Genomic DNA, 22,029 nt, shown 5'->3' with positions numbered 1-22,029 from the left:
TCTCTTTCAGGTGTTGCCTGTGGACATTTGTGACTCATTATCAGCTTTTTGCATGAATGAAATGAAATCAGATAAGAATGTTACATTTGTGATTTCTTAAGTGATAAGGGAAGAAATTCTAAAGAAAAGGAAGCTCTTGGGGTGCTCAGCAATGAGTCTTCTCCTGTCAGAAAAGATAGGAGGAAATTACAAAAGATTAATAAATGGAGAAAATGAGGCTGAAAATTGGAATAAAAATCATTTTACAGGGGTTTATTGCTTCAGAGATTATCACATTGAGAGACGCATGATATTAATTCAAATGAAAGTTCGTCGGGACCACAAAACATTATCGTAATAAAGGAAGTTATAGTTGTACTGAATATTGTAGTAGCGAGAGTTCACTATATATATATATATTCCTCCTTTATTTTAATATGGAAAATAATACCTTTTTCAGATCAACACTAAAAAACACACCTCTGTAAATACAATATAACATATTGTATTTTCATTGCATGGATTACTTATGACAACAAAAAAAAATTTGCCAATGAGCAATTTTTACATAGAATTGCTGGTAACTTATTTAAAAGAATTTCTTAACTTAAGACATTGAACACTGCATTTCAGTTTTGCAAAATGAAATAAATAATTATTAATAGTAGAATAAAGACCTAGCTCAGTAACAGAATAAACTAATTTCTTAACTTAAAACATTGAACACTGCATTTCATCTTAGCAAAATGAAATAAATAATGATTAATAGACCTAACTTGTTCGAAGATGATAACTAAATTTTTTTATTATCACACAAAGGCGTAAAATGTTCGGTAATAAACTTTTGGACATGGATCCACTTTTTACAGAAACAGTCTTCTATATTTTAATTCACATAATAAAATTTTCCATTTGATATTATTATTAAACAGGATGTGTAGCCAGATTTTTCAACAAAAAATAAGCACCTTTTAAGTATACTCTTTAAGCACTAAAATTTTTAAAAAAGCATAATTACAAACAATCGATAAATTTGATCACATTATTTAAAAATTAATGGACTTCACAAGATTTTTTAAGACAAATAATTAAAATTAAAGAAAAACATTTTTCTTTGAAATTGATCTCAAAACATTAAAATAATCTTTGCACTTGAAATTATATCTCAAATAGTAAAATAATATATAGAATAAGTTAAAAAATAATCAACTACTAAATTTGATCATATTTTTTAAAATTTATTACAGTTTGCGTGAGATTGTTGATAAAGTAACTAAATAGAAATGAAACCAACATACTTTGAAAATTATTACATAAAAACAACTATCAAAATTGTTCTCTCAAACAATTTTGAGCACTTAATTATTTTTAAGTACCCATAGATGAACACATACAGAAAAAGGAACTGGTTATTTACAAAAAATAAAAGCAGACATTTGTGGCCCATAGCATCAGTACCAATATATTGAGTCAAGTGAATAAAATACTAAAAAAAAAATAATAAAAGCTCAGCTTCACAATCTGAAGATAAGTTTTCAAACTGTGTAAAATTTTGCTTGAAATCTTTTAAAGCAGTATTGTTGTTATTAAAAATATAATCAACTTTTTATCTACAAAGTAAGAATTTTTCTCCCTATTTTTTTGCAAAATAAGGAATACATTACAATAGGGGTGCACAACCTGGGCTGTTGATGTGTGGCCTTACAAAGCTTCTGAACACAATGGAGAAAAAAAAATTTAAATAAAAAAAAATTCAAAAATTTTGAAAATAAAAGAAAAATTCAAACATTTTGAATCACACATTTGAATCATTAATTCTCGGTGCACTCAATTTCCACAGATTCTATAGTAAAACTATATTGTTTCTCGATAGCTTTTTCCAGGGTAAGTGCTTTGAAATTCCATTTGATATTCAAAAAAACAAAATATTAATATGATATTACGATACCTCAATTTTGTATCAAGTAATTACTTGATGACTAGCTTTATTTTTGCAGATTTCGTCATAAATCCAACTATTTTTCAATCATTTATATATATTTTTTTTGGGGTGGGGGGTTTACTACTACTAATTTACATAATTAAAAGTATTATATTTTCTGAAAACATATTACTAATTTCACTGATCAAAAAATTTAGTCCTTAGGAAACTAATACTTTTAATAAAAATAATCATATTTGTCGTCAACGTGTTTTCAACGTACAGCCCTTTGTTATTCATCCAGCTGTGCAAATGGCCATTCACTCAAAAAATTGTGCTTTCCTACACTAAAAGCTTTTTATATTTATAAATAATACATTTTTTGAGGTTTTTGTTCAATTTAATCTGTTTTAGATATAATTTGAAGAAAATTCTTGAAATAAAAACTTTAAATTATCTATTATGTGGTGAGTACACCTAAACGTAACTTATCAGCTTAAAAATGATAAAAGAACATTTCTTAGACAAGTGTTATTACCCTGCGGCAGAATTTTTTCCAGTTATCAGCGACAAACCACTAATATCTTTCTGCAAGATACTTTTAATAATAACAAACATATATGTTACTAATTTAAAATAACAAAAGTGCTGTGTTAACAAAAAAATTACACTTTTTTTAAATTGAACACGCAATAAGTTTTTATTCTAATATTATGGGTGATATTCTCGCATTTTGTTGGGGGATGGAGTAACGCAATAAATAATCATCACAATAAGAAAATTATTATAAATGGTTGAAAGGAAAAAAAAAAAAAAAAAAAAAAGATCAACGACAAAATCACGCGAATTGGACTCCAATGCATAATAAATAATTGTAACATCGGATTTAAGAACTATTGAGAAATCAATAGCAATAACTGCCAAAAATTGGATAGAATCATTGCCTTAAATAGTAAATAAAATAGAAATTTTCCATATTGTTTGAAATAAATCGAGATATTTAAAAACCATGGGAAATTAAATATCAATAATTGCCACAAATACAACCGAAACATTACATTGACTTACGATACCATCAGCGTAAATTAAGCGCATCAAAAAGTGATTATCTAAATGCATGATTCAACTATTATGTGTAAACTTCAGAAAAAAAAGAAAACTGAAAATTTTCACTTTTCAAAAGAAAAATATTTCTGCAAGAACTCTGTTAAGTTCCGCAACAATGTCGCTGTGTCACTGCGATTCTGGGAGTACACCCAAATGTAACTTTTTATCAGTTTGAGAATGATGAAAGAACAACACTTCTCAGATAAGTGTTATAATACATTTTTTCCTCCTTTAAAGATTACCCCTTAATTATAGCTCCAGAAGAATATTCTCAGAATGTTGACCTTCTTCAAGTATATTCTTATATCTTTAAACATACAGTTAATTAAAAATAAATTTTCAGACTAATTTAGTATTATTCTTCATATTTATAACCATAAGAATTATATAATAATAGTCTTATTTACATTAACAGTACTCTTATAAAGAGGAAGATTCCTGTATAGAAAAATAATTTAAGTTCCATAATAAGTCAAAATACAATATATAAATTGAACAACTTAACACATATTTATACTAAACTTAGGAATAAATTTTAAAAAGAAACTAATGTATATTTGTAACAAAAAAAGCAACTTTAACTCAAAATGCATAGCATACCACAAATAAGCAAAATAAAAACTTAGTATATATACCAACAATTTCAACAGCCATAAAAGTTTAAAAACACAAATCAGATCTTACGCCTTAGTCGTACTCTCCTGCACAGTTGCAGGGGATGGTGCAGGTTTCTTTGTTCGGTGATTCAAATAAATCCTCAGAAAAACAGTCGTAAACACAATGAGAACACCGAAAATTCTACTGAGAGTCAGGGGGTGGTGATAAATGAAGCATGACAAGAGAATCGCAATGATCTGTCGGATGGTCATTATTATGACGAAAATGACCGCTCCAAATTCCGATATGGTGTAGAAAATAAATAATTGCCCGATGGTGGAACAGACGGACAACAACAAACAATCCCATAAAAAACTAGAAAACTTGATAAAAAATAGGAATGAAGTAAAAAACCCTCCCTGCTGCAACAACGATATAGACGTGAATATACAAGAGAAGAAATTAACCCCGCACATCATTTGCATCGAGGACATGTGATATTGCTTAAATAGCGCACTCTGCCAATTAGAAGTAAAACTGTCACTCACAATATAGCCCACGAGAATTGCAAGACCGGATACGGTGGTCGTTGTGGCTATGTCGCTAGACTTCTTGCCTGATAACAGAAATATGGCACTTCCTATAGATATGGCAATGGCGGTGGCGTATTCGTGATATTTATACCCTTTCTTTGATATGATTTTACCCATGACCATCACGGGTATTATTTTAGATGCTTTCGCCAAGACTTGAGTAGGGAAGCTCACATATTTGAGGGCCTCGTACTGCAGCCAACTGCTCATAATATTTGAGAAGGAGCAATAAGAGTATTTATACAGGGGGGCAACGTGCTTGGGTTGACTCGACAAGGACACGTACGTGCCGGCAAAAATAAAAGCTAAGAAGCGATTGACGAAGACTAGAAACTGCGAGTCGGTGAACTTTGCCTGTTCACCAAGAGCATTGTGGTAATTTTGGGTCATGATCTTTTCTTGTATCAGACCCCATGTTAGGTATGACAGCTGGAGTCCCAAAAAACAGAAAAGAATCGTAAAAGCTTTTTGGAGATTGGTATGCTTTGGCTTTGAAATAGGAATTTCTGATGATGATCTTGTCTCTTCCTCTCCGTGCACAAAGAGTTTAACATATCTTGCCCAACAGCTATCTAAGAATAATTAAAGTAAATTACAATTAATTAAGATCAGGTTTTACAACAAAGTATTCTATAATATATGGGAAAGTATTATATAACGATAGGGAAGGGAGTATAGTATTGTATATAATACTCCCTTCCCTATCATTTATTGCTCTTTTTAACTTTTTTAAACTTATGTAAGCACAGGGGTCTGTCAAGGTGAAATTTTAAACATAATTTGTTTAATATTTGTTAATAATTTGTTTAATAATTAATTTTTTGTGAAATTTTAAACATAATTTGTGAAAACTAATAATTACATTAAAAAATTAACACAAAAATATTGTAAAATCAGAAAATACTTACAAAAATTGCCACAACAAATAAAAATCATTTATGACTGGTAAGTATCTTTATGTTTTTCCCCCACATATTCAAAAATAACTTTGCCATTACAAAATTTTGGGCTTAAAATTTTATCCAACTTTAAAAATCCATAAAAACCTTTGTCCGTAGTTAAATTTCAACTTGAATTTAATAAAAACATGGATTTAACAGTACTAGCACTAAAAGTTGTTTTCATTATGAAAACATTTTCGACTAGGTCATACAAAAACAAAATTTTAACTGAAAGAGAGGAGAATCTTAGAGCCTGCTTTATTAAAAGTATTTTGAGAAACTACAGTTTTTCCCAAAGTTGATTTCGTTAAGGTACCGCTAAATGGTAGTAAATTTGCCCTGAACAGACTCCTGAAGCATTATTGCAGTTGCAACATATCAACTTTCATTATTTGCTCTTCCCTTTTACCTATTTTTGAAAAAGAAAAAAAAATCCATATAATATCGCTACTGTATCACTAGAGTTGCAACAAAAAATCAGTTCATTATTTTCTTTATATTTTTGAATTAATGAGTCATTTTATATAAAGCTTCAAAAATTATTTATATGTTTACACAAATAAACAAACAACCTTAAATAAGCAAGGTACTTTATAGTTTGTCTATTGTAAGAACACCCCCTGCCACAAAGTCAGAGGCTGTCTGCTGCTATGGAAACCAGAGTATCACATTTCAGGGAGGATAGCCTTCACTCCAGGGCTAACACAATAGACTGAAGAAAAAGATACCCTCTCTCTCACTGATCTGACCCCAAACCTGTCCTCAACAATGACCCAAAACCAACCTGAAATAGTTATTCCTCGTTACCATAGTCACCGTCACGAGTCCACACGAATGGCTAGAGGAGTTCTTACTTTAGACAAACTATACTATTACATTACTGTAATTATAAATTAATTGCATATTCACATTTGATCATGTATCAATTATAATTTTTTATGAACTACTGTATTTATTGTTACTTAATTTTAAATTTATGATAAAAAAAATTCTATACAGATAGTATTAACATGTCCAACATCAGATTTAAGAACAAACATTTAAATTTTTTTTTTTATACACATTGATTCCTTAATTTATACCTACAATTGTTCTAACACTATAATTGACAAATTTAAGGTAGCGTTTTAACAGAGAAATATTAGTAATAGTTCAGTTGAATTTTGCATAAAATTCAAATAATGTTGATAATTTAAAATAAAATTGAAACATACTCTTTGCTGCTCTTCTAGATAAAGCTATTAAAAAGAAAAGAACTCAGGTGTTAACATTGATACACATCTTAAAAAAATTTGCAGAAAATTATAAATTAAAATAATTTCAGCAAATTTATTTACTTTTACTCACCAAATGGAGCAAAACAGAAAATATAGTACATTTCTATATTAAGATGCAGGTTAAATTACACTCTATAACAAAAAAATCGACACACCAAGAAGGAGTTGTCCGATTGAAACGAAAATTTGTGGATAGGAAGACAATGTACAGAATAGTAAATGATTAAAATTTCAGAACAATTGAATAATTTATTGTAGAGTTACAGTAACAAGTTCAATAAGGTGTTGACCCGCCTCTAGCCTGGATACAAGCTGCAACACGGCGTGGCATAGACCGATAAAGCTCCCGGATGGTCTCTTGCGGTATTTCCTGCCAAATTCGATCCAATTTTCGAACAGGTCATCAACATTCCGTGCCAGATGCAATCGACTTCCCATCATATCCCAGACATGATCGATGGGAGAGAGATCTGGTGATCTGGAAGGCCAAGGAAGAGTTTGACAAGCTTGCAGACAGTTCATAGCAACACTAGCCGTATGTGGCCTGGCATTGTCCTGCTGAAAACCCAGCCCAGGGCGCTGCGAAAGGAACGGTCTTAGGATGTCATTGACGTACCGCTGTGCAGTAAGTGTACCTCGAATGACGACCAAAGGGGTCCAGCTGTCAAAGGAAATGGCACCCCAGACCATGATGCCTTGTTGAGGGCCGGTCTGGCGCGCAATAGTGAAGGCAGGATACCCCCTGCCCTGTGCGTCTCCAAACACGTCTTCGATGATCGCCAGGACACAGTTGGATGCGGGATTCGTCGCTTAAGACTATACGTCCCCAGTCGGCATCATTCCAGCCTGATCGAGCGTCGATTTTGCGCGTCTTAGTGCGTCAATTTTTTTATTATAGAGTGCAGTTTTAGCAAATTTATTTACTTTTACTCATCAGACAAAACAAAGCAAAAAAATATAGTACATTTCTATATCAAATTTTAAATTAAAATAGTTTTAGCAAATTTATTTACTTTTACTCATCAAGCAAAGTAAAGCAAAGAAAAAAAATATAGGGCATTTCTATATTAAATTATAAATTAAAATAATTGGAGCAAATTTATTTACCTTTACTCATCAAGTGAAGTAAAGCAAAGCAAAAAAATACAGAACATTTCATAGAAGTAAAAAGAAGTATCCTCTTTATGAATATCAATATTTCTTAAAAACTATATTAAATATATTCTTAAATATAAACTAAGAAATACCATATTTATTGGGTTTTTTAAATGAGGGCAGGAAAAATTGATGAAATCCATCTATTTTTTTATATTTTGTCTGCCAATGATAATAGAAGGCCTCAGTCAGTTTATACATAGTTTTTAAACTGATTTTAATATTTACATATTGAAACACTACATTGCTCAGGTTAGTTAACTTAAAAGACATTTATTTCAATTAATATCCAGTGGTGCAAATTTTATGGCTGATGCTTATAAAAAAGATTGACAAAAAAGTATGTTAAGTGCTTTCTTAAAAGACAGGAAGTATAAAACACTAAACAGATTAGTTTATGAAATTAAAGGAAAAGTGAGTTCGGTAAAATTATGAATTTTCAAATGGTGACATTTTTTTTTATTCCATGCAGAGTTGGCAAAGGTTTTGGACAGAATGGATTAATCCACGGTTTAATCCACCGGCCTGTCCAAAACCTATTTACTCAAATTATGTCCCAATTTTTAAAAAAATATATTGTGAAAAATAAAACGAAGACAAGTTTTGGTTTTATTAAAAAAGTTTATTATTATTTTCAATATTGCAGTATTTATCCTTTTGCAAAGACATAATTCATCAGTATTAAAAGCAAATTTATTCATATTTAAAGGCATTCACTTTTGTTGTTCAATGAGTTGTGAAGCTTCAAAAGTTATAAATCTTTTCCTATTTTATTAATTTCCTTTAAAAATTAAAGCAAATTGTATAAAAAGCATCAAATATTTATTAATATATATAATTATTATGTGTACAATTGTTAAACATATAGAATTTTTACCCTTTACCAATGTTCAAGGTTTAGGACATTTTAAGGCAGTAAAACTCACATAAAACAAAACCAGTTTAGGACATCCAAAAACCCAACCCTGTTTCAAGATTCAAATTAATTACTGCAAGATTATTTCCTCACTTTCGAATCCCGCCATAACTTGTTTTCATTCAGTTCAAAACATTGGAACTTCATGATTTATTCTATGTTTACCTGGTCTAACTTTTTTTATATTAACTCTATCATTCTATTTTTCTATATTACTAATATTAACTGCAAATCTCCGTTTTACTATATTACGTGCATACCCTCCAACTGCTACGGAATTTCTGTAGTTTTAGAAATCTTTTCAGACGGTAGCAAAATTAATGTCTAAATATTTAAAAAAAAGTTTATTTTAGCGCAACTTGTCCACTATTACTTATAAAAGTGCAGGCCATATGGCTAGATTCTGAAGTTCTGATAAAAGTTTTATGAGAGATCCATTTGCTTTAAAAATTTCTACTTTGGTTCGCTACCACTAGAAAGAATCATTTTCAAAATCCTCATAAGTTGGAGGGTATGTTACGTGTGTCCCCTGAGATTTCTTGAATTTACTGATACAGACTTAAAATGCAAAAAGTCAAGAAACATTTATAACTTATACACACCTTTAGTTTAAACCCTAGACATAACTAAATCAATGCAACATTTATTGGCATAATATAAAAGGTTTAAAAGGTCAGTAATAAACCTACCTGTATTGTCCAGATATTTTGATTTTTTTGAGTAATACACTAGCAGAGCACCAGGTACTGCAACAGTAGTATATCCAAGTAAATTTTTCACAAGTCTCAAAATCCATGACTCTGTCCATTCCATGGTTTAAATTAAACTAATAAAAACAAACATTTGAGTTGGACACAGAATAACACTTCAGTCAGGTGATCAGCATTTTAACTACTTAATTTTCATATGAAACAGCTTTTAAAAATTTGGAAGACTAGATTCAAGATATGTAGTCAAATCTTTCAACACAATAAGCACCTTTTAAGCACTCAAAAAATATTTTTAAGCACTATATACATTAAGAAAATACAAAATAATTTTCAGTCTTTACATGATCATGGTAAAACAACTAGTTTCTGACAAAGAACTCTTTCCATAATTATAAAATGATCAAGAGATTTTTCGGTTCAAATTCAGAGGGAGGAAAACGAAGCCTGAAATTGAGAATATCTTGCAAAATGCAGCAGAGTGGCACATTAGAGTGCAAGACTCTCACCGAACCTAGCTCAGTAGATGCACCTGCTGAATACAAAGTATTTTATCAAATATGTAAAATAAGTGGCGCTTTTACGCAACGGACCGAATGTAAGCTAGAATGGTTTGTGGTCGAATGAATTGTTGAATAGAACAATGTGAAAACAGGGATGAAAGTACCAGTTTGCAAAAAAAGCTGAATTCTACATAAACACAATCAAACATTATGAAATTAATAAATGTATGGAGCTTAAAAAGCTTTGAAAAAAGCTGAAATCAGAGTAAAAGCTGAAAATTTTCATGCCTGTGAAAAGCACGCTTTTGCATAATAGGTGACGAAAATAGACATGGTAAAGAAACAAGTCTCATTTTTGAAAAGGGAAATTCAAGCAAGTTTTTTTTTTTCAAAAAATATCAATAAAAAAGACCCCTCAAGGGCTTTGAAAAAACGAAAATAAGTACCTTTATGTACTTTTTAAAAACGTTACGCATACTAAGATTGCACAAGACACAAAATAATGGTTAAAAAATTGGCATATTATTACACATGGCAAAATTTTTATTATGTATATACATATTGGAAAGACTTCCAAATCGTGATCTGTGACAGAATAATCACCAACTTTTGGAAACTTCGAGATACCCAAAATATCCTTTAAAAAAAAAACATTTTACCCCCTTCACTCAAAAAGAATGTCTTTTACGCTACGCCTATGCATAGGGTGTAAAAACAAAGAACAAAACAAAATTCTACCAATATATATATAAGTGTTAACTGTATCTCTTTAAGAATTTAAACAACAAAATCATTTATGCTAAAGAGGTGGAGCAAATGAATATAGTTAAAATACACTTTTTACCAAAAACATATGCTAACAATCTTTTTTTATGTTTGACAATATTTTTTATGTTTGGCAACATTTATTAATGCTTGTTTCTTTAGATTTTACATCCATAAATTGATTCAATTAGATCTCGCACTGCTTTCGTCCGAATTTTAAGTCTAGTAAGTACCTATAAAAGGGGGATAAATGAAAATTAAGACATCGCTAACTATTTTATGAGTAATTACAAAAAAATTAACTCGAACAGTTAGTCATCGTACTCATCATTAGAGAAGTTTCAACAATTATTTTCAATCCGAAATAAATTTTAACTTACCAAATAAATCACATATTCTTTACAAAAAATGATTAAAAAAATTGCAGAGGTGCCGAAGAGCAGACAGAAAATATAGACGCTGTATCAGTTAAATTATTTGTTACCGTCGAACTTATTGAACTGGTCGCACCGTAACAAACTCGAAGACTGTATCGAAATATAACAATAAAGTACAAAAACTTTAAAAACTGATAGAATGGAACGGAAGAAAATGTTTAATCTTATAATTACGATTACATTGAAGAATTTATTTGTCGTTTAAAGCCCTACACATAAACGCTTGTAATCTCTTAACTGCAGAAAATGTGACTCATCTGGCTCGAGTTCCTCAGCCATCGCGGCGCTTATTTCTGGAAAGTCTGCAAAATTACTACGAATACTTAATCAATATCGTAATCTTTAATAATAGGTGTGGGCTGTCGGCTGTCAATTGTTTACTATTACAATGCGATACATTCCTGTTTAATTAATGGTTAAGTTTCACACTCTTCATTTTTCACTATTATACAACTTATAAAGTGAGTTGTTTTAATATCTTTTGAGCATTTTGTAACTGATATTTAACTTTTAGTATTCATTAATGTTGACAATTCGAAGTTTCAAGTTGTAAGTAACCTGGTTAGTTTTTAATGAGTCGTTTATCTAACTTAAAGCTTAAGTAACGAATGTTAATTCAATATTCATGCATTTTAGCTGTTCACAATTGAAAATATACTTATTCACTGTTGCCCTAACAGTTCTGTTTTTACTTTTTATGTGTTATTGCATGTAAATGTTACAAATGTCTTACAAAGTTTTTTGACTCAGCCTAAAATTTAAAAACAGGACTAATAATATCTAGAAATAGGAAAAACTGAAGTTTTCGCTTGAATTCAGTTGAAAAATTATGCACTTTAATAGTTATTAGTACCGTTACTGTGACATATTAATAAGCAATAATGTTGTGCTGTTTTGGGTTTTTTTTTAATAATGCTATTCAATCAATGTTAACATGACTTGTTTGCAATTTTTAATGCCTTCTAGCAATTAAAGATAAGATAGTTTTTGAAGTGACCTTGCAATAAAAATTATGTATGCGTTTTTAAATTTGTTTGAAAATTTATTTGTTTTATAGTATCAAAACATAATCAGTGAAAATGAAAATATCTCAAAAGAGAGGTGCATGTATGTGCTGCATATATGTGTGTGTATATGTCCTATATATATGTGTGCATATATATATATATATATATATAAATGCAATGAAATTACATTTTCTTAATGGAATGTAGAAAATGTTTGGATTGTAATGCTTTCATTAATTTGAATATAATTTAGTGCTAAAAAGGTATTTGATCTGTATTGATGTTTAATTATATATATATATTGCTAATTTTAACTGGGTCAGAATTGTCTCAAAATGGCAATCAAGAATTCTAACTTGTAATTTTGACTTCATGATTCAAGTTGTTTTTCAAATCAAAATTGTAATTTTTAAAAAAAAAAAAATTGAGCCCGGAAGTCATCTCATTGGACAGTTACATCACGCTGATTGATCCAGTTTTCCTTTTAGATGTTTTTCTACTTTGCTTGGCTGTACTTGGTATAAAATTAACAAAGGATCTTATTAGGTATTATTACTAAAATGAAATAAGCATTTCAAAAAACAATTTTAGTGATGAAATTCTTGTGGTAACCATAAAACATAGCCATATTGAAATTTTATACTAATGGAATCTCTTCAAAAACTATTTTGGGCTTTCTTAATAGAATAGTTTCTAATTTACAATCTGTTATATAAACAAAAGTAATTGTGAAAGAATCAGTTGGTGAGTGAAAAGAATAAGGGAAGGCATTAATATATTCATAAATATTAATGTTATGACTCGAGATTCTTTTGCTTCTAATTACTTTATTTTACAACGCAACACTCAGAATAATAGGACTATTTACAATATATTATTTACATGTATTTGTTGGATGCATAAACTTACATCATAAAGATGAAAATCGTATCGAATTCTCTTAAACGCAACATATCGTAAGTTCTCTAACTTAATATTATAACATAAATAGAACATAAAAATATAGTTGCCAGATTCACAAACTCTAATACAAAATTAACTAGAAGAAAACATGACGGAAATGTTAAACTTGAAGTAGGTGGCAACAATTTATAAGTAGATGCTAACTATAATTTACTTCAAATTGGTTAATCTTTGAAAAAATTTTTATCTTAACCTAAAAATTCTAAATGCTAACAAATAAAAACATTTGAAAGATAAAATTAAAAAATAAATCACAAGCTTTTGCTGTCCCTTACTACTTGTCTAAAAAAAGTTAAAATTGGCAGCATTATAAAAGGTTTCTGTATTTAATTTGCATTATTTATCTTTTTTGAATTGTTGTATTAATTTCGTTTGTTTTCATTAATTTTCAATTGTTGATTTTGTCATTTACAGATGTCTTTTAGAATTGTGAGGAACAGTCGTTTTCGGCATGTGTTTGCTCAGCCATCGAAGAGGGATAACTGCTATGACAATATCAAGATAACTAAGAGTTCTTGGGATTCAAATTTTTGTGCTGTTAATCCAAAATTCGTAGCCATCGTTATTGAAGCTGCAGGAGGAGGTGCTTTTTTAGTCATTCCTTTGCAAAAAGTTAGTAAAAATTGGTGCTCAAATCTATGAATTTCTTTGTTTGTGTTAATTTCTGATACATAAATGAATGCATTTTGTTTGTGTTAATTTCTGACACATAAATGAATGCATTTTGTTTGTGTTAATCATATAAACTTTTCTGTTGGTAAGGAATTACAGAATACATGGTCACAAAAATTATAAATCCAATACATTCTTAATTTATTTTTAAGTCGCTAGTTTTGATAATTAGCTGGTTGTTATCTGGCCTTTCTATTACACAATTTGTAATCAGGGTGTGTAGCGTTCTTAAAAAGTGCTTAATTTTCTATCTTTTAGGAAGAGATTTTTTCTTTTCCGTATCGATTGTCGTTCTAAATTATAAAAAATGCATGATTTTTCACAATTTTATCTTCATTATTTATTAGAAAGTAGTTATTTTATCATGATTATGCAAAGTTTCTAATATTGTTTTTGAATTTTATTAATTTTATGCTTATAAATTAAGAACTTTAAAACCTTAGAAAAAAATAGTTTTATTAATGCTCAGATCCTAATTATGATTTTTTTTTCTTTTTGAAAAGTGATTAAAAATATTTTTTGAGAACTTTTAAAAAGTAATTAAAGGATGCTTGAAAAATCTGTCTACACACCCTGGTAATAAACTTTGCTGTTAAAACGTTTAATTTGTTATTCTAAAATAATTTGAGAAGCATTTTTACTTCTAGACTAAAGTAATTAAGAATGCAATATCTGTGTTTAACTTAAATATATAATGTTGCATAGTTGAAATTAATGTAGTCAGTGAAGAATTTTTCTCTATATTCTGCCCATCTATATTCTGCCATTTAAACAAATATATTTAAATGCTTTTTTATTAAAAAAAAAAAAAAAGAAATTCTTTTCATATTCAGAATCTTAATTTAAGTGAAATCTGCTGCTTTTAAAAGGTTAATTTGAATTGTTTTTAATGTATTCCCCTTTTTTACATTCCAATTCTTTTTTCGACATTCATGCACTTTTATACATATTTATGTATATTTCATGGGCTAATTGGAAAACCTTTGCAAACTGTAGGCGATGCACCTATTAGGCTCATTCCAATAAGCTTCAGAATGACATTTTGAGCAGTTTACAAAGAGATGAATTTTACAATTAACCCATGACGTGTGTTTTACAAAATCATTTATGTATTGTACTGCTGTCAAAATTCGCCTGTCACGTATTTTTATGTCCCCCAAAAAGATTTTCCCATGATTTTTATTGTTTTTCTTAGTTAGTTTTATTGATTTATTTACTTTTCTATCTTGTTATTTCTTACTACTTGAAACACTTAAATTTAAAACATGTACTTACATGCCACATGGCAAAATCGCAGCAACATCACATTGTTGCAGAACATTACAGAATTCTTGCAGAATTTTTCTTTTGAAAAGTAAAAAAAAAATTTTTACTTTCTACAGAAATTTGCACCTAGTATGTGAATTATGCATTTGGCTAATCACTTTTTGCTACCCTCAATTTAAACCAATAGTATCCTAAATCTTTATAATATTTCGGTTGTATTTTCGGCAGTTATTGATTTTGATTTTCACATGGTTTTTTAAGATTCTGATGTGTTTCAAACAAAATGGAAAAAATCGAATCTTGCATTTGAGTATTTACTTTTTATGCAATGATTTTATTGATTTTTTTTGGCTGTTATTGCTATTAATTTCTACATAGTTTTTAAAACCGATATTTTTTATATGATATTATATATTGCAACAACCTAATCTCCAAACGAAATATGGATTTGAGGAGTCAGATTCGCGTGATTTTTCATCTGTCTTTTTATTGGAAACTACTGTTACCGATTTCATGATTTTTTATTGTGATTATTTACAAAAGGCAAAGAAGGAACAAGGTTGCCACTCCACAGGGAGAAAAGGAAAAACCTGGAAAATACAGGTGACTTAATATATTGTGTGCTCTTAATATATTGTGTATAATATGTACAGGGAATTTTTTTTCCAGATTTGAGTGGCAACCCTGAGGAAATAATTTGAGCATTTTACCCTCTCCCAACTAAATACAAGAATATCACACATAATGTTAGAATAACAAATTATTACATGTTCAATTAAGAAAAAAATTGCATAGTTTTTTCTTTTGTAAGCACAAATTTTAAATTAGTAACATATATGGTTGTTTAAAAGTATCTTGCAGAGAGATATTAGTTCTAGAGAGTTATGATTTTTCAATAATAATAATAGAGCATATAATTTCGTATTTATGTGTTCTTAAAATCTGGTATTGCGACTCATATTCACAAAATTTTAAAATCCAATATCGTGATTCATATTCACGAAATTTCGAAAATGCATTTGTGATTCTTATAAGAATAAGAGTATTCTTGTGAGAATAAGATTTTTCTTAAATTAGTTACTATAAATTTGTGAAATTCTTCATTGGTAAGTAATTTAATTTTTCAATTAAATATTCAATTAATAGCAGATAGCTGAAAAAAATTCTGCCGCGGGGCTTACTTGCTCATGTTAAAGTAAAAATTGTACTTTAAAAAAAAGAGAGAGTTAACAGATAAATGTATTCAACAGACTGGCCGTGTGGACATCAACTACCCCATGGTGACTGGTCATAAAGGAGCTGTTCTAGATATAGCCTGGTGTCCTTTCAATGATGCTGTCATTGCAAGTGCTAGTGAAGATGGAATTGTCAGAGTTTGGTGTATCCCAGATGGTGGTCTCACAAGATCCTTAACTGAACCTGTTGTGGAACTTTGCGGACATCAAAGAAGAGCAGGCATTGTTGTGTGGCACCCCTCGGCCAACAACATTCTCCTTAGTGCAGGTATCATTTCTTTTAGAAACTCTTGTCACCAGGGCATGGTGCTTTTAAAAACTGCTTAAAGGTGCTTAATTTTGTACAGTCCAACCTCTTTACCTCAAATCTCACAGGAAAAGCGAAAAATTTGAGATAAAGAGGTTTCGAGTTATACAGGTACTTTAAAAGAAATTAAATTTAATTAAATTCTTTTAAAAGTGCTTTAATTGTTTTTAGTAGAAAAATATAAACATTTCTTTAAATTAATTGTACCACATACATCTATTTACATAACGGTTTTTTAATGTAGATTTAGAACTGAAAATAATTTTTCCAAGATTTTTGACGTATAACCTTATTTATTTCGATTATTCTTTTAAGGTTTAGAAAGATCGCAAATTCCTCATAGCCAACATTTTCCTGGGAATTCAAGAGTAGTTTATAAGAGTTCTACAGCTTTTTGTACTTCTTTTGCATTCACTTTTGATTCATAAATATGATCTTCATCTGATATTCCTCCGACATTATCTATGATTTCCGCACCTGTCAATGTTCCGCGTGTTGCCAGGCAATTGTCCACTTGTAAAAATCTTCAAAATTAATGTCAACATTAAATCCAGATTTTATTGCATTCCATTCTGGCAAATCTGGCACTGCATTTTCAACGTTAATATTTTATTCTTCTTTACTGATGCCTTCATCATCTTCACAGCTATTCTTGAAACCAGCTTTTTAAAACCATTTTAGATGGTTTTTAGAGACACATTTCTCCAGGCAAAACAGTAATTCTGATAGCGTCTTAACTTTTTTCATCGATGGCATCGACAAGTTTTCTATACTTCACTTTAAAACTCTTAATTATCCTCTGATCCATTGGTTGTAAGTTTAAGGTCAAAATGAATTTCTATTCTTAGCTTTCTTATCTGATGGTCACTACTCATTAACCCCTCACTTACTGCCAGAATCATTGTATTCCTTTCTAGTTAAGGAAGTGCAGGGATAGCAATTGAAATTCCAAGAAACACCCCCTACCTATTCATCCCTACTTCCTGTTGATTTACGAAATTCATCTCTGTCTATGAGTTCTACTGATAAAGAAAGTTTTGACATCTGTGCTCTATTATTAAAAATTCGAGAAACAGAGGTTTTGAAGAAAAAAAATTTGACATAAACATGGAAAATACATTGATTTTAGACAGTAAATGTAGGGAATTTTAGAAATTTCGAGATAAACAGGTTCAACTGTATTTTGAAAGCCCTTAATGGTGCCTTTTTTCATTGGGTGTTTTTAAAAAGGGCTTAATTTTCCCTTTTCAAAAATGAGATTTTTTTTTTCTTTACCACGTCGATTTTTGCCATGTATTATGCAAAAGCGTGCTTTTCGCATTGTTTCATTCAACATTTTCACAATTCATTCAACCTCAATCCGTTTCGGCGTACTGTTGGTTCATAAAGTATGATAGCACCAATCATGTTACTTGTTTGATGAAATACTTGGAAGTCCGCATATGTGCTTACTGAGCTGGGTTTAGTGGGATTATTGCACTCTCAATCTTTTTATGGTGTCTAATATAATAAAGAAAAAGTCTTAACTAAAACTTAAACTAAAGTCTTTTAAAATTATTTTGCATTTTGTTAGTGTATATAGTGCTTAAAAATATTTTTTGAGTGCTTAAAAAGTACTTAAAGGGTGTCTATTTTTTGTTGAAAGATTTGGCTATGTACCCTGATAAGAATAAATTAGGACAAACAGTTATGCACAGGAAACATATTCCACTTACATTACTCAGGGTTCTGTCTAGATTTTTTTGAGAGATACCTATTTTGTTAAAATTTAGGTATAATTTGTGAAAATTGAAAATTATATTAAAAAATCAACACAGAAATATGGTAATGTAAGAAAATATTTTCGCAAATTGCCACTACAAATAAAAATCATTTATGACTGGTAAATTTCTATTTATTTTTTCTCATATAATCAAAAATTATTTTTCTATTGTAAAATTTTGGGCTTAAAATTGTATCCAAATTTAAAAATCCATAAAAAAAAATTGGCCATAGTTAAATTTCAACTTGAATATAATAAAAACATGTATTTAACAGTACTAGCACTAAAAGTTATTTTCGTTATGAGAACATTTTCAACTGGGTCATACAGAAAAAAATTTTGCAGAAGAAAAAAATGTTTCATAAAAAATAAAGGTATGTTAGAATAATGTTTGAATTTCGACTTCCTGTACAGTTTTTAGAGGGAGAGCCTTGTTGTCTCACTCGCTTTGATATGACGTAAGCGATTGGTTAGACTTACCGCACTGCACTATCTGGCCGAACACGTGCCTTTTCGTAAAAGATAGCTGGTGGAAAAGCTCCTCTTTTCTATAGATTGCAACGAGATGGGATGAGAACTTGCTTTTTTAAAAGTATTTTGTGAAACTAGAGTTTTTAAAAAGTATTTTGTGAAACTTTTCCTAGAGTTGAATTTATGAAGGTATCGCTAAACATTTAATTAATAAGTATTATATCCCAGATAGGGTAATTAATAAGTAATTTACCTGTCAGTAAATTTACCCTGGACAGACCCCTGTTCCTAGTCAAAGGGATAAAAAGAACTTAAAGAAAATAGTAGAATTATTAGTTTTTTTGATCCTATAACATACGTTCCTATTGTATATAAATTTAAAAACTATCTAGAGATAAATAGACATGTGAAACAAACTCTAGTCTCTTTAATTTAATTATTGTTGCAGCATTAAGTATTTTAGGCATTTGTTACATTTTCTGTTTTTTCTTCCCTGAAGGTGCCGATTGCAAAGTTCGTATTTGGAATGTGGGTACAGGTGAAGCAATATCTCAGATGGATCATCCAGATGCCATATTTCATTGTTGCTGGAATTGGAACGGTAGTAGGCTAGTCACTACTTGTAAAGATAAAAAGATCAGAATATTTGAACCACGCACTGGAAAATTAAAAGTGGTAAGCATTCTTTCTTTTATCCCCAGAGCTCACCGAGCTTCAGATTGATATGTACCACATGGTGCATAGTGTTTTTAAAAAGTCCTTAAAGGTGCTTATTTTCGTTTTTTAAAAGCCCTTAAAGGTGCTTTTTTCATTGTGTGTTTTTAAAAGTGCTTAATTTTCCCTTTTCAAATATGAGAATTTTTTTTCTTTGCCATGTCGATTTTTGCTACATATTATGCAAAAGCGTGCTTTTCACATTGTTCTGTTCAACGCTTTCTCAAATCATTCAAACACAATGCATTTCGGTGTGCCGTTGTTCCGTAACATTTGAAAGCACCAGTCATTTTATATGTTTGATGAAAAGCTTGTGGGTCCGCATGTGCATATACTGAGCTGGATTCAGTGGGAATTATTCTTCACATATCATGTTTCAACTCAGCTGCATTTTGCAAGAAATTCTCAATTTTGCAGAAATTCTCAGAAACTAGTTTTTTTATTATGATCATGCAATGTCTTTGAAAGGTGCTTATTTTTTGTTGAAAGATTTCGCTACGCACCCTGGTACCGATAACCATGCCTTTAATTGTGTCATTGGTAGGTTAACTCCTTGGCCCACGATGGGCTGTAGCAGAAATGCTTTGCTGTTTCTTTAAGCATTTTTTTTTTTTTTTTTTTTACAATCAAAAGGTTGGATGGCGCATTTGCCTTCTAATGATATGAACCGATTTCAATATGAATTCCGCATCCGGCTTGTACCAAACACAGTGCTGACATGAAATATCCTCAGAGGTAGACAGATCATGAGTTAGTCTCCTTGCCATCAGGCTAACCATGGGAATGTTTGGGGGTTTCCCTCTCCATGTAATGGAAGGCGTGTAAGTTCTAACAAAAAGTCCTTACAAGGGTAAATTTCTGCGAATTCTTCGTCCAGAAGTCTGTGAAGGTGGTTTTCCTCTCCATGTACCTTGGGTTCAAATTGAAACGGCTATGGAGTTGAACATTAGTAGTCGTAAACCCAAAACTTGGGTCGGCTGTTCAACGTCAGCTATAAAATATAAAGTAAAATCAAAAGGTTGGCGGATTACTTGGAGAGCAATGAAAATTCTGGACATTTTTATTTAACCCTAAACTCTAAAAAAAACTTTATTTAACTCTAAAAAGAAATTGAAATGAACTTAATTAATTTTTATGTAACTAAAAGTTAAATATCTCATTTATTGTAAATTAGCATTTATACTAACTGATGATAGTGATCCTTTAAGTTTGGAAAAATTTGGGAACTTTTTTAGGCACAAAAATGAAATTATAAATTAATTTATTTCCTATTGTTATAAAAAAAAGACTAATATCACAATGTACCCTTATTCAATTTCTACTATTTGTTCTTACTCTCCCTATGTATATATTTATATATCTTTTCAATCGTTAATAAATTACTTTTTATTCAAGTTCAATACACATTGTGGATAACACTTGATTTTAATACAGTTTTTTTCAAGTATTATCTCATTCATTAAATAGGGATGAGCGAAAAACGAAATGGAATTTTCTGAGGGGTTAAGCGTTAGTCGTTGTTTTAAATTTTTCTGTAAGTGATTCAGTTTTTCACATATTTTAAAAATAACGCCAGTGATAATTTTTTACATATAGCTCTATCTAAACAAAAAAAAAATTAGTTTATTGGAATAATAAAAAAAATAATAGGAAGCTATATAGGGCATGTGTTTTGTATTTTCGCGTTTTGTAAATCTAATATCGCGATTCTAGTAAGAACTAAGTATCTTACTTAAATTCATTACTATTAAATTATGTTATTCTTTATTGATAGGTAATTTAATTATAAATCTTAGTTCAAAAAATTATATTATACATGAATAATATATAATAAATTGATATCTTGTTATTGAATTTTTGCAAATTTTCAGGGTTTTTTTTTTGCTTTGTGTCACAATCACCTCTGTGATTGTTATACTAAGAAAAAGAATTTTTGAAATTATTTATTGTAGAAATATAATAGTATGCTTTTTTACAATAATAGGAAGCTATAGGTCATGAGGGAGCAAAACCTCAGAAAGCAGTTTACTTAAGGAATGGCCATTTGTTAACTGTTGGTTTCTCAAGGATGAGTGAAAGACAATATGCCCTTCGAAAAGAGGTTCCTTATTTTCTTCTTTATTGTTACAGTTATTGTGATTAAGGATTAAAATTGTTTTAAAATATTATTTTTGGATAAAATTGTTGATTTGAATGGATTTGCATAGTTGCCAACTTTAATGGATTTTGACAGTTTCTCCTGGTCCTACTGGTTTAATTAAAATTCTCCTTGTTTTTTTACATTTTAAAAATTCCCTGCAATTTCCTTTAAAAATCCCTATTGAAATAGAATTTTTGTGCAGATTATTGCTTGCTTGAATATTTAAATAAGTGTTACTAATACATAATCAAGCATTATTTGTAGAAATCAGTTAAAAACTTTTTTTTGTTCTAAAATATTCAGTTTATTTTTCTATTTTTAAAATAATTAAAAAAATCTTTTTAACTATGTTTGATGAATTAAATGCCTATTAATATTTGAAATCATGAGTAAACATAATGCATAACATTTCAAGTATGTCAAATGTCAATCTTAACTAGAATTTATTTTAGTTTTTCTATTTTGATGACTATAAAAATCCCTGAAATTCCCTAAGTGTAAAATATTTTGCACATTATAAAATTTGTATTATTTCTTAAAATCTACCAAATTTTTTCCCAGCCATGTTGGCAGCTATGGATTTGTATGTACTAT

General features: G+C 29.6%; 2 protein-coding genes across 6 annotated transcripts in view; one reads left to right on the top strand and one right to left on the bottom strand.

Annotated features, from left to right (window-relative positions):
• Positions 1-2,018: 2,018 nt before the first annotated feature.
• Positions 2,019-11,031, bottom strand: sll (adenosine 3'-phospho 5'-phosphosulfate transporter 1). 3 transcript variants are annotated; one of them, XM_043051001.3, is made up of 4 exons: positions 10,842-10,978; positions 9,176-9,312; positions 6,353-6,376; positions 2,019-4,769 (listed from the first exon to the last, which is right to left on the bottom strand). In XM_043051001.3, exons 2-4 carry the CDS (start codon positions 9,297-9,299, stop codon positions 3,688-3,690), a joined length of 1,230 nt encoding a protein of 409 aa, XP_042906935.1. In that variant the 5' UTR covers positions 9,300-9,312; positions 10,842-10,978; the 3' UTR covers positions 2,019-3,687. The 3 variants fall into 3 exon arrangements, with proteins under 3 accessions (XP_042906935.1, XP_087014735.1, XP_015926619.1); XM_087158609.1 differs by lacking the exon at positions 10,842-10,978 and adding an exon at positions 10,541-10,657; XM_016071133.4 differs by lacking the exon at positions 6,353-6,376 and having other exon boundaries at positions 10,842-11,031.
• Positions 11,032-11,171: 140 nt separating this feature from the next.
• LOC107454050 (coronin-6) overlaps positions 11,172-22,029 on the top strand; it is a 28,294-nt gene continuing 17,436 nt past the window's right edge. The window contains exons 1-5 of one of the 3 annotated variants that reach the window (XM_043050998.3): positions 11,172-11,359; positions 13,283-13,480; positions 16,057-16,309; positions 19,081-19,256; positions 21,280-21,396. In XM_043050998.3, the coding sequence (XP_042906932.1) occupies positions 13,283-13,480; positions 16,057-16,309; positions 19,081-19,256; positions 21,280-21,396 (744 nt within the window). In that variant the 5' untranslated portion in view covers positions 11,172-11,359. Of the gene's footprint in view, positions 11,460-13,282; positions 13,481-16,056; positions 16,310-19,080; positions 19,257-21,279; positions 21,397-22,029 lie in introns of all 3 variants that reach the window. The other 2 variants (XM_043050999.3, XM_043051000.3) reach the window with 2 other exon arrangements.

Source organism: Parasteatoda tepidariorum, chromosome 3 (genome assembly GCF_982258835.1).
Source record: "Parasteatoda tepidariorum strain Cologne lab strain chromosome 3, Ptep-v5.0, whole genome shotgun sequence".
Lineage (NCBI taxonomy): Eukaryota > Metazoa > Arthropoda > Arachnida > Araneae > Theridiidae > Parasteatoda > Parasteatoda tepidariorum.
This window is presented reverse-complemented; position numbering and strand designations above follow the sequence as displayed.